Below are 13,804 nucleotides of genomic sequence, written 5' to 3' on the forward strand. Positions count from 1 at the left end.
GAGTTGTAAAGAAGGAGTAAGGTTGCCAAGTTATGAAAACAAGGTCAGAATGCACAAAAATTAGGAAGAATTCCAAAAACAGCACTTCCGAGAGAGTGCAAGGCAAAACTAAGCCAAAAGGAAGAACATGGTGAGAATGGACATCCTGTATGGTACTCTATTCATTCTCCTGTGGCTTACTGCATTAAGCTGTGTTGATGTATCTGTGTATCTGAGTTCAGCTGCTATTACCCAGTTATGTAACACATTTACCTGCTGGGAAAAATCATGTGCCAACCAAATGACTTTCACATTATAGAGATATCATTCCCCTATTTACCAGTCAAATGTGAACAAATTCATGTTACAGATACATGTTCTAGAAACAGGCAATGTAACAGGACAGAACATATTTGATTTACTTCCTGCTTCAATTTGTGTCCAAGTTGTCAACTCTTTCCCTCACCCTTTCCCTGGCTTGCTTTACCCAAGATTCCCAATGCTGGACACCTATAAAAGTGATCATAGTTGTGGAACTCTCTTTCAGATTATTTTTCTCTGTATGGGTTTATTATTTTATCTTGAGAATCAGGAAGGCACAGGGGTGGGTGTTTATCAGGATGTTTTAAAATACAGCAGAGAAACTAAATACATATTCCTATTTCTTAATTTTAAAAGGCAATACTTCATTATTTTCTCAAGTCAAAAACAATGTCTCAATTTAATTTTTCTTACTATACGTCTAGATAAAAATACTTCCCCACATTAATCTATACCACAGTTTTGCTACATCCAAGGCAAGCAGTACAATTTTTTTTTAAAGGCACTGAATTTGAATAGCTCTTTAATACTGGCACAAACTTAGTAATATAAATTTTTGTGCAAATTGTAAACTATGTGTATGTGACATACCAATAAAATAACATGGCAAATATCTCCCCTAATTTTTTTAAAGCTATTATTACTCTCTAGAAATGTTACAAAGATTGAAATATGTGTTTTAATTTAGAAAAATCTATTGGTCAAACAAGTTTTCATCATTAAAAAGATACAAACTATTGAATCAATGAAAAGTAAACACTGTTTCCTTAAATAAGCTTTCTGTTTTACTTTTAAAATTTCTTTTGTCTCTTTTAAAGTGGTGATTGTTATATTTATAGTGTTCAAGTGCCAGATATCAAAAGTCATTTAGCCTCAAATGAGCCTTAGAATCACGTCTATCCTTCAATCCAGGGATTTTGCTAATGAAATAATTGGAAGATAGCACCAAAATTTAGCAACAATCTATTTATAAAAACAACAAATGAAAAATGACCTAAATGCTTATTAGAGAATTGGTTAAATAAATTATGATATGGGAAACATTAAATGATACTATAGATAAATATGAAAAGACAGTCAAAATAAAGTTAAAAGAAGTAACAAAATAATACAACATACGTGTTTTTGTAAAATATGTATTATACATGAAAATAGGAAGAGGTCTAGAAGGCTATTTACCAAGGCTAAACCAGAGTTCTCAAAGTGTGATCCCCAATCAACAGCATCAGCATCACTTAGGAATTTATTAGAAATGAAAATTCTAGGGTTGTACTCCAGTCCTACTGAACCAGAAACCCTGGAGGTAGGGCCCAACAATCTGTGTTTTAATAAACCCTCCAAGTGATTCTGATGTGTGCCAAAATTTAAGAACCATTACTCTAGATTCTTTATTGGGATCAAGATCCCTTTGAGACTCTGATGAAAATTATGAACTTTCTCCCAGGAAAGTACCCATTTGGACAAATGCTCAATTTTACATATATTTCAAAGACAAACATACGGCAGAGGGTGCCTGCAGCAGTAATATACTATTCCCAAATGGGATATATCTATTGAGCCCTAGGACTCTTTACCTACAACAAATAACGCATACTTATTGCACGTAAGTGGCCAAAATTAAATTGAGAAAAATGAAAGAACCAGAAAACTGTAAACCAATCCCTCAAGTCTGGCACACCAGTATTTCTTCTGGTTTGTCTTCACTTACTCAGATTCCAATGCTGACACAAAATCTCCTGGGTTTAACTTTCCAAACTTCTGAACTTTATTGAGTTCATAGGCTGAACTTGTGGCCTTCGCAATGGAGAATTCTCACATGATCGCTATTCCATTTAACTATCAATCTGTACTTCATGACCTTAAGAAAAAAAACTTTTTGGATAAGTTTATTTTTAATTTTTAAAAATTTTTGAACAATGTGAATGTTTTAGAAACATGGAGCATAGAACTCACATGTCCTATAATTTAAGCAGATACCTTAGCTTATAGTAAGAACAAATATCAAACTACAAAGACTTCAAGTTATAGTTTCATAAGAAAACAAAGGCTAAAAATTAAAAGATTTAATTAGGCAATCGGTCGGTAATCATCCCCTAATTTTATTTTTCCAAAACAACTGCAGGTTTCTGTGGTAACATATGCATCTCATATGATAATGAATTTTAGCCATATATAAACATAAATGTCATTCTAAGAAAAATATTTCAACTCTTTTAAAAACACTGTATGTACACCTGCTATTCTCCTATCAATTCTAGCAGGAAACCATTTTTCCTCCACATCATGAGCAATAGAAAAGTACTTATTAAAACATTAATCACAGTCCATTATATTCTGACTCACTGCCAAAAGTTCCCATTACATCACTGAAAATACCTATTAACCAAAACCTGCTTCTGACAAGTTACAGGAGTATAGCATTCAGAATTTAGTAATGTAATAGTCAGTTTTAAAAGAAGAGTTACACAATTGATTTTGCAATGGCAGCAAAAATAATTTTTTTCTGACATTTATTACGAAAAGGTTGATTTAACTGGTGTTTCTACTGTAAAATTTTTTTTAAATTATTTCAAATTTCACCTAGCATTATTAAACACATTTACTATGAAATTCTTAAATACAGACGACTGTTTAAAGAATTTCAAAATGTGCTGAATACATCACTGTATGTAAAACTACACTGTCTTGTGTAAATATAGGCCTTGTTTAGAGCCATGTCTCACAGGAAATTGTAGCAAATGAAAACCATCCCCGTTTTTCCACTCCCACTCTTTAGGATTTATGTCTTTACATTTAAAACCAGTTATACAGAGAAACAAAAAAACATGGCAACAATACTTTCAAACCAGAATAATGACTACTATGGGCATTCTTTTTTTTTTTTTTTTTTTTTTGGTCATTCTTATAATGTTAAAATAATTGAATATTATTAGAAGCAAAGCTTAGATATATTTTGATTCTGTACCAGCAGAACCAACTAGTCTTCACTTGCTGGCCGTTTGTTCGAAGAGTGGTGACACTAGATTCTTCCAAAGCAGGAGAAAGGTGGTTGACATTTAGGAATAAAGTACTAAGGAAAAAGCATAGGGAATATCGGTAATTATTTCCTGAGACTAGAGACCATTTATGGCTTACTATGATTTTGAATATTGAAAAAAAAAAAAAACTACATAGTAGAAACAGGTAATTTTTTTCTTCTATTTACTGTGTTTTCAAAGTTTTCCTATACTGAACGTATCATCTTTATAATGGGGAAAACTCAAAGAATTTATCTATTTTAATAGAAGCCCTTAAGACAGCTGCATGTGACAAATGGGGGAGAAAAATCTTACTTGTCTTAATGCATTATATTGTATGTTTTTTTTTCATATTTAGATGTTTATAATCTCTATTTCTAAAAATAGGAGTGAATGACAATTTCTAGTAGCTTTTATAAAATCTAATGTTTCTTAAGCATGATGCTTAATTTAGTTGGAAAATTCATGGTAGAGGGATTTAGAGAAATTAAAAGCATGAATTATATCTTAGTTAATAAGGGGACAGAAAAAGAAAACAGACCTAGGTTACAATCATAGAACATTATAACTTTAAATTAGCAGGGTTCTTTAACCTAAGAGCCAACTTGTTTTACATTTGAAAGGTTAAGAGAGTCACCAAGCTACACATATCTAATAATTTCCTAACAACTCAATCTCCAGATTACTTTTCCTTCTTTTTTTTTTAACTTTAGTCTCTTCAAATGGAAATACAATTTCTACATACCCAAAGAAAATAAAGTTACCTCTACTTGAAAGTGGTTTTTAAGAGAATATGACTCTTTCAGGGCACACCTCAAAATAGTTACCTGAATTCTAGCATGTGATCCTGAGTTCTTGCCAAGGAAATTAAGAATTAATGAGTGATTGTACACTTTACAGTACCCTCAATTAAAGGGCCAGTCAACATACAATTACAAGACAGGGCTTCTCGGGTGGCGCAGTGGTTCAGAATCCGCCTACCAATGCGGGCGACACGGGTTCAAGCCCTGGACCAGGAAGATTTCACATGCCACAGAGCAACTAGGCCCGTGCATTACAACTACTGAAGCCCGTGTACCACAGCTACTGAAGCACGCCCGCCTAGAGCCCGTGCTCTGCAACAAGAGAAGCCACTGCAATGAGAAGCCCGCGTACTGCAACGAAGAGTAGCCCCCGCTCGCCACAACTAAAGAAAGACCTCGCGCAGCAACGAAGACCCAATGCAGCCAAAAATAAATAAACAAATAAATAAATTTATAAAAAATAAATAAATAAAAGAGAGGCTTTTGCTGGTGTTTTTACAGACTCTCAGTTCATACATATTATCCCCAGTGTGAATATACATCTTTAGGTGATTAATTTTTGTTCTATGTCTTATTACTAAAATTATTATTTACAAAACTCAAAATTGCTTCTAAAACCACGTAACAATAGCCATTAAGTCTTCTTTAGAACAACTACAAGCAAAAGATAAATGACAAGGGAATTAATTCCCTGGAGGTCCAGTGGTTAAAACTCTGTGCTCTCACTGCCAAGGGCCCGGCTTCAATCCCTGGTTGGGGAACTAAGATCCCGCAAGCCACGCAGTACGGCCAAAAAAAAAAAAAAAAAAGATAAATGACAAATCACTACTAGTATACTCATCTCACTTCTTCCTTATCTGTTTAAGCCTTTAACAAGCACTCCTTGATTACTACTTCTGTTATGCAACATTGACTAGTGAGGGATTCTCAATGGTATGATGTATATGTTACATATTTTTATATAAATTTGGACAGAAAACAAACTACAGGGTATGACTATTCTTAATAGGCCTTTAAAAATCATTACACTTAATAAAAAATAGAGATTATAGAAAGAGAAACAGTACTTAAAAATTTAATTTTGAAAAAAATTAAATTCATATAGAACATGCAAGACAATTAAATGACCCAGACTACATAATTTGACATTATTTTTATATTAAAGTGCTTTGGCCAAAAATGCAATTTGATCATCATAATGAAAAAACAAACAAAATCAATCAACAAAGTTAAGGCTGAACTTAAACTTTAAAATGAGTTTAAGTTCAATATTTACAGAGTTCACTACATATCAGCAATATTCCCAGTAACAAATGTTAACTCCAATGGTAGCATTTGTCACTCAGATAGCTAATGTTTATATAGCACTTATCATGTGTCAGATATTATTCCAAGGGTTTATCATTTATTAACTCACTTAATCCTCACAACTCTATGAGATAGGCACATCTTGAAAATGAGGAAATCAAGACACACAGAGATTAGTAAAGTGTCCAGGGAATTAAAATTAGTCAATGAAAAGCCCAGTATTCAAACCCAGGCAGTCTAGCTCCAGAGTATGTTCTCTTCTTACACTAAAAGGTTAATTTGATAATAAAGCTTAAATACTTTGGTTTTACTGCATTTTATGTTTGATAAATTAAGAGAGGAATAGGTGACATTATTCCTACTGGTAATTTATCATCTTGGTGATATTCATTACTCACACTGATTTTTCATCAGGTGGGGGCAGTATGTAATTTCAACTACTACATGGCATTCCTTTTGTCTATGTTAACTAGCCCCCAGTGCTGGCCAATCAAAATGAGACTCATTCAACAAGTGTCCACCTCCATTAATTCTTCCTTTGCCCCTAAATCTAGATGTGACCTCTCCCTCTCCCTTGGTACATAAAACCTTCTTTACTACTAAACAACAATAACAGTTAATATTTATTGAATGTTTCCTAAGTATTAAAAGCTTAAATATCAATACTATGAACTAAGTTATATAATCAAAACAATCCTGAGAGATAGATTCTATTACCATCATCCTTTTACAAATAAGAAAAGTAAGGTTGAGAGAGGTCAAGTTCTCATAGCTAAGGAACAGAGCTTGGATTTGAAGCCAGGTATGTTTAACACTAAAATCTATGTTGCTTAAGCCAGGCACAGTGACACTATGGCAGTATATATCTTATATTGCTTTGTATCCTATTTATTTACATACGATGCCCAAAATGATGGCTTATATACTTTTAATTCCTAAAAATAAATTTGGCTTAATGAGCATCTGATGAATAAATGGATGATAAACAGATGGTTACTGTTGTACAGAAGCTACATATCTAATGAAAAAAATATGTAACAGATCAGCAATTCTCAAACTTTTTGGCCTTAAGACCTCTTTACACTCTTAAAAATTACTGAAGACTCCCAAAGAGATTTCGTTTAGATGGGTTATATTTACCTGTATTTTCTATATTAAAAATAAAAACTAAGAAATTGGAAAATATTTATTCATTTAAAAATAATAATTAAAGCCCATTACATGTTAACATAAGTAACATACCATGTTGACACTAGTCAAAAGGAAGCTGGAATGACTATTTTAGTATCAAACTAATTAGATTTCATAGCAAAGAATATTATCAGGAATAAAGAGGATCACTTCATAATGATAAAGAGGTCAATAAATTAACAGGCTATAAAAACAACCCTAAATGTTTAGTTCCTAATAAAACAGCATTTGCAGAAGACATGATTATTTACATTTAAAAAAATCCAATGGACTACAAAAAAACTACTAGAACTAATAAACGAGTTTTGCAAGGTTGCAGGCTACAAAATCTATATACAAATATGTCCTTATTCCAGAAATAAGCAATCATAAATTGAAAAAATTTTTAAATACCATTTACAATAACAAACTATAAAATACTTAGGAATAAATCTGACAAAATATATGCAAGACCTGTACACCAAAACTGTACATTATTGAGAGAAATTAAAGACCAAAATAAAGGGAAAAATAAACCTTGTTCTTGAATCAAAAGACTATTTTTAAGACAGAGACAATTCACTCCAAAATCATCTATTGATTTAGTACAATCCCAATCAAAATTTCGGCAGATCTTATGAGTAATGATATTCACATAGCACAAGGACACTTACAGCACAGATATTGGTTTCTAATACTATTCTCCAATAAAAGAAACCAGGGCTTCTTAGAGAAATGGCTGCTTCTAGAACTGGGTCAAGAAATACATATACCATGAGCCTGGAGCATCTTGCAGTGCTGAAAGTAAAGACGTACTTTAAAAAAGATGCAATGATGGGAGAAAGGCAAATAGGCACCAGAGCCAACTAAAAACATCTCAAATGGCCAAAACTGGATTATAACCCAAAGTGTAAAATAAATACTCATGAGTCATTAGTGATCGGAAAAAAAATGATTGAATAAATAAATAGATGGGGGAGAAGAGAAAAATCTCCAGTGCAGAAGAATTCCAAATAATTTATGAAGACACTACATCCTCAAGGGAAGTGAGCATAAATCCCCACTCCTTAAGTGTAGTCTGTGCATAGTGACTTTCTTCCAAAGAGTGTAATAAAGATAGGGGGAATAAGAGTACTTTACAGTGGAGAAATCTGACAAACAATACCTTAGCCAGGTGATCAAGGTTAACATCAACAGTGATAAGACATGTTGATAGCATGTACCCTTGATATGAAGTGATGAAAATGGTACTTTATCTCTGCGGTCTTCCTCAAAACAATATAAAACCCCAGTCTGATCATGAGAAAAACACTGGACAAATTACAATAGAAGGACATTCTACAAAATATATGACCACCACTCAAAACTGTCAAGGTCATCAAAATCAAGGAAAGTCTGGGAAATTGTCACAGCCAAGAGGAGCCTAAGGAGACATGCCTACTTAATGTAATGTGGTACCCTGGATGAGATCCCAGAACATAGTCAGGACATTAGATAAAAACTAAGGAAACTGGAATGAAGTATGGACTTTAGTTAATTAAAACATATCAATATCAGTTCATTAATTATAACAAATATATTATACTAATGTTAGGTGGTAGGTAATATTAGGAGAAATCATGTGGGGGTATATATAAACTCTCTATACTATCTTTGCAATTTTTCTGTAAATCCAAAGATGTTCTAAAATTAAAATTTTTTTTTAAATTCCAGCAGGCGTTTTTACAGAAATGGACAAATTGATCCTAAAACTTACATGGAAATGCAAAGAACCTAGAACAGCCAAACAGCTTTCTAAAAAAAAAGAATAAATCTGAGGGCTGATATTCAGACTTTTTTATAAAGCTACAGTAATCAAGACAATATAGTTTTGGTATCAAGATCAACAAACAAATTATTGAAAGAGAAAAGAGGTGAGAAAGAGATCCACACATATATGGACAACTAATTTTTGACAAAGGTGAAAAGGCAATTTACTGGAGAAATAATAGCCTTTCAACATATAGTGTGGAAACAACTCAATATGCATATGCCAAAAAAAAAAAAAAAACTACTTCAAATCATACCTCTTACCATATATAGAAATGAACTATAAATCACAGGCCTAAGTGATGCTAACCCCCAAAATATAAAATTTCTAGAAGAAAACATAGAATAAATTATTTTGACCTTGAATTAGGCAAAAATTTCCTAGATATAACACCAAAAACATGATCCATAAAAAGACAAAAACTCTAATTGGAAAAGATACATGCACCCCAATGTTCATAGCAGCACTATTCACAATAGCCAAGACATGGAAGCAACCTAAATGGCCATCAACAGAGGGATGGATAAAGAAGATGTGGTATATATATGCAATTGAATATTACCCAACTACTAAAATAAAAATGAAATATTGCCATTTGCAGCAACATGGATGGACCTAGAGATTATCATACTAAGTGAAGTAAGTCAGACAGAGAAAGACAAATATTCTATCATATCACTTACACAAAGAATCTAAAAAATAATACAAATGAACTTATTTACAAAACAGAAACAGACTCACAGACATAGAGAGCAAACCTATGGTTACCAAAGGAAAAAGGGGAGAGGGAGGGACAAATTAGAGGTATGGGATTAACATATACACACCACTATATACAAAATAGATAAACAACAAGGATTTACTGTACAGCACAAGGAGCTATATTTAATATCTTGTAATAACCTATAATGAAAAAGAATCTGAAAATATTTATATATATATAAAGTGAATCACCTTGCTGTACACCTGAAACTAACACAATAATGTAAATCAACTATAGTTCAATTTTTTAAATTAATTTTTTAAAAGGATGATACATAAAAGAAAAAAATTATAAATTGGACTTATCAAAATTAAAACATTTACTCTCCTAAAGACACTGTTAAGAGATGGAAAGACAAACCACAGACTGAGAATATATTTGCAAACTACATATCTGATAAACAGAATATATAAAAATGGGATATCAAAATATACAAAAAGCTCTCAAAACCCAATAAGAAAACAGACCTAATAAAGAAATGGGCAAAAGATTTCAACAGACACTTCACAAAGAAGATATACGGATGGCAAGTAAACACATGAAAAGATTCTCGGGACTTCCCTGGTGGCGCAGTGGTTAAGAATCCGCCTGCCCATGCAGGGGACACGGGTTCAATCCCTGGTCCGGGAAGATCCCACATGCCACGGAGCAACTAAGCCCAAGTGCCACAACTACTGAGCCTGTGCTCTAGAGCTCGCGAGCAACAACTACTGAGCCCGCGTGCCACAACTACTGAAGCCCGCATGCCTAGAGCCCGTGCTCCGCAACGAGAGAAGCCACCACAGTGAGAAACCCGTGCACTGCAATGAAGAGTAGCCCCCGCTCGCTGCAACTAGAGAAAGCCCGTGTGCAGCAACAAAGACCTGTCACAGACAAAAATAAATAAATAAATTTATTAAAAAAAAAAAAGATTCTCAGCATCACTAATCATTAGGGAAATGAAAATTAAAACAATGATATCCTACTACACATCTATTAGAATGACTAAAATTTTAAAGACTGATGATACTAAGTACTGGTGAGGATGAAAGGCAACTCGAACTCTTACACACTGGTGGTAGAAATGTAAAATGGTACAACCTTTTTGGAAGACAATTTGTCCGTTTCCTCAAAACTTATGCATACATCTACATATGATACAACCATTCCACTCCTAGGTATTTACCCAAGAATAAAAGGTTGTGCATGAATCTTCATATCAGCTTTGTTTTATTAGCCCAAAACCAGAAAAAAAAAAAAACTGGAAACAACCCAAATATCCAACAAGAAAATAAATGGAAAGGAAATTGTGGGATATACATACAATGGAAAAGTACTCAGCAATAAAAAGGAATGAACCATTGATACACACTACAACAAAGATGAATCTCAAAACAATTATTCTGTGTGAAAGAAGCCAGACAAAAAAAGAATACATCTTGTTTGATTCAATTTATATAAAACTCTGAAAAATGCAAAATGATCTACAGTTACATAAAGCATATGAGTCGTTTCTTGGTTGGGGGATGACAAGTGTGAAGGTGAAACTACAAAGTGACACTAGCAAACTTTTGGATATGAAGGATATGTTCATTATCTTGATTATGCAAAGGATTTCATAACTATATACATATGTCAAAGCTCGTCAAACCATGCATTTTAAATGCATACTGTTTAGTGCATGTCAATTATACCTCAGTAATGCTGCTTAAAAATAGAATAAATAAATTCTAAATTGCCATAATAAAATACCATACAGATCCATTAGACCCTTTTTTTAATGTAAGATAATGGAATCTTAGTGACCTTATTTTTACTATAGCTTGAAACATACTACTGTTTTATCATCCTAGAAATTATTTCAATTATTCCCCATAATGCTAAAAAAAAAGCTAAATAAGAAACAAAAGAATGATGGAATCACCTGAAGAATGATGCAATAGTTAAATAAATAACAACTACTATATCAACCTTCAGTTTTCTTACTGCAGTGCCCAAATTACTACATCTTTTTTTGTATCATCTCTTAAGAGGATATGACAATATCTTAGATGAATTTTCTCAAACTCAAAAAATCAGAGAGTTACTGGTATATTTTTAAGTATACAATTTAATGATTTTTAGTAAATTTACAAAGCAACCATCAGAACAATCCAATTTTAGGACATTTTCATCAACCCAAAACAGATACCTGATTTCCAATTATAGTCACTCAAGTGTATATTTTTAAGGACTAAAAGGAAATATTATCTTCTCATCCAGTCAGTCATTAAAGAGAATGGATTTCATTCCACAATAATATGGGACAAGAACTTTGACTATCCATTTTGCTAAAAGAATGTGTGTTAATTTTTTTTTTACTTTTTATGATGTTTGTGTACCATCACTTTTACACAACTTGCTACAGTTTTTAAGTAAATAAATACTATAGGCAGGTACATATACAAAGGTATTGTGAAGAAAGGAGATGATGTAGAAATGATTAATTAATTGGATTGGTCATTCTAACTGGTGTTTATAAATCTAAAAATGAGAGCCTTTTATAATTATAGGGTAAAAGAGATAGTGGTCCTCTCTTCAATCAAATTACAAGGCATCAAAGTTTTCAAAAGTATTTAATTTTGACAACGCAAATGCAAAAAAATAAGGTAATAAGCTTGAACTTATTACTGATGCATTTGCATTTTGATGATACAAATGCAAGCAGAACCAGAAGCAGTGATAAGGTAGAACCTACTAAAGATGTATTTGAAATCTGGACTCGGTATTTACAAGATGGATACATTCCATGTTCATGCACAACCATTGATCAGTGGTTAGTTGCACTCAAAGGATGTCGTCAATTTTGGGTATATCTTCTAAACCAAGAACATATGGAATAAAAATTTGATTGTGCTATGTCTAAATCTCTACTAAATTTTCTAATAAAGTTTTTTTCCACTATTCATTTATTCTTACATCTGCAAAATTATTCATAAAATAACTTAAAATTACAAAAAGACTAAAAAGGGTCCATTAGACCTGGATGATAAAAGAGGATGACTATTTTTCCTGATAAAAAAAGGGTTAGAAACAAATGAAATTCCACAGAGCATTATGGTAGAAGAAAATCAGAGGCCATGCCCACCTATGCCCATACATAATTTCCCTTAGCCTCAAAAGTACTGTTTCCTAGATTTTAGAAATTATTTGAGTAGTGACTTCTACTACTATGTGCTTTGTGTTTAAAGCAACATTTCTCAAACTTTTCTTACCATAATTAGTAAATATTCTTTACATGAAAACCCACTACAAATGTGTATACATATGCACATATAACTGAACAATACTTACATTTCTTTTTGTTTCACAAAACAATACCTACATTTACAATGTACAATGCCCTTGTCTAGTTTATTTTGTTTTACTCCATTTTGTAAAATATTGGACAAAATCCACAATCTGAAAACACTAATAATATAGCCTTTCAATATATCATTTTTAAACTTTGAGAGTTAAGATGGTACTGGATAAATTATCTGTAACAAGTAAATAAAACCCACCAAGACCAGTAGGCAAGCTCAACAAACAGATGAAGTAGTAGAGCCACCATGAGGTTACACACATTAACTTCAAGCAAATGAGAGGATAACGGAAACAACTAACTCAGAAAGAACGGCAGCTTCATGGAAAAGTTACCACAGAGTTCCAAGAAATACCCTCCTGCTGCTGACTCTTTTGCTGGGAAACCAGAACTGTCCAAATGTCTTACAACTGGAACGACTACTGTCTCACTAGCAAGTTCAAGCTATTGAATCTTTCTTCCTTTTCTCTGGGATGAAGAGGTGAAAACAGTAGAATGAAGTAAACATTATTGCTTCTGCTTCCCTTACTGTCAATTCTTTCTAAATTAATTTTGAGGTAAAACTCAAAGCAAGAGACCTAAAGGTTGAATGAATTTTCTCTAAATCTAAAAACAGTTAATCACTCCTTGGAAGAATATTTTTAAAAGATTTAGAAAGTGGCAATCCCTCAAGTCCTGATGTTACTCATCATAAACTATCAAAGCAGACACACTGCATGCTTATAACACAAGGTAAACGAGAGGACAGGAGAGACTAAGCTAGTAACAAAAATATAAAGTGCCATCTACACTGGGTAAGGAGGTTAAAAGAAAGTAGAAGGTGATGAATGGTGGGATTCTATTTTGTTTTCATATTCATTAGCCCCAGAAAGGGTAAGATAATTTGGGGGCTTGATGGGATAGTCAAGATGCTGATTTAAATGAAAAAATAAAATTTTTGAAGACCCCCCCCAAAAAGGACAAAGCAATCATAATAAGAAATCTAAAGAAACATAATCATTGTACAATACATGGCTCAACTGAAAATAATATTTACGTATTTACCATGGAAATAGTGAACACTGATTTAATTTTAAAACTGTGATATAACTGTATTGGGAAATAATAGGAGAAGTGAAATAAGAATAGGGAAGGAGTTTTAGAGGGCTAAATCTTCATCTCTCAATCAGGATGTCAAGAGGCAGGTCTAAAACTGGAAATCAAGAAACTGCAGTATAACTGTATGATTTAGAAATATACAGATAAATAGGACAACAAAAATTAAGATGTAGAAGCTGGGCAGAGTCAAAACTGGTCCTCTGATCCACATTT

General features: G+C 32.7%; 1 protein-coding gene across 3 annotated transcripts in view; it reads right to left on the reverse strand.

Moving 5' to 3' along the window:
- MNAT1 (MNAT1 component of CDK activating kinase) overlaps positions 1 to 13,804 on the reverse strand; it is a 212,854-nt gene that overhangs the window by 59,869 nt on the left and 139,181 nt on the right. The window contains exon 8 of one of the 3 annotated variants that reach the window (XM_082450477.1): positions 3,200 to 3,370. The exons of the other annotated variants lie outside the window; for them this stretch is intronic. Within the exon in view, the coding sequence (XP_082306603.1) occupies positions 3,211 to 3,370 (160 nt within the window). The 3' untranslated portion in view covers positions 3,200 to 3,210. Of the gene's footprint in view, positions 1 to 3,199; positions 3,371 to 13,804 lie in introns of those variants that run through there. 3 annotated transcript variants of the gene reach the window in all.

Source organism: Balaenoptera physalus, assembly GCF_965194825.1.
Source record: "Balaenoptera physalus genome assembly, chromosome: 2".
NCBI lineage: Eukaryota > Metazoa > Chordata > Mammalia > Artiodactyla > Balaenopteridae > Balaenoptera > Balaenoptera physalus.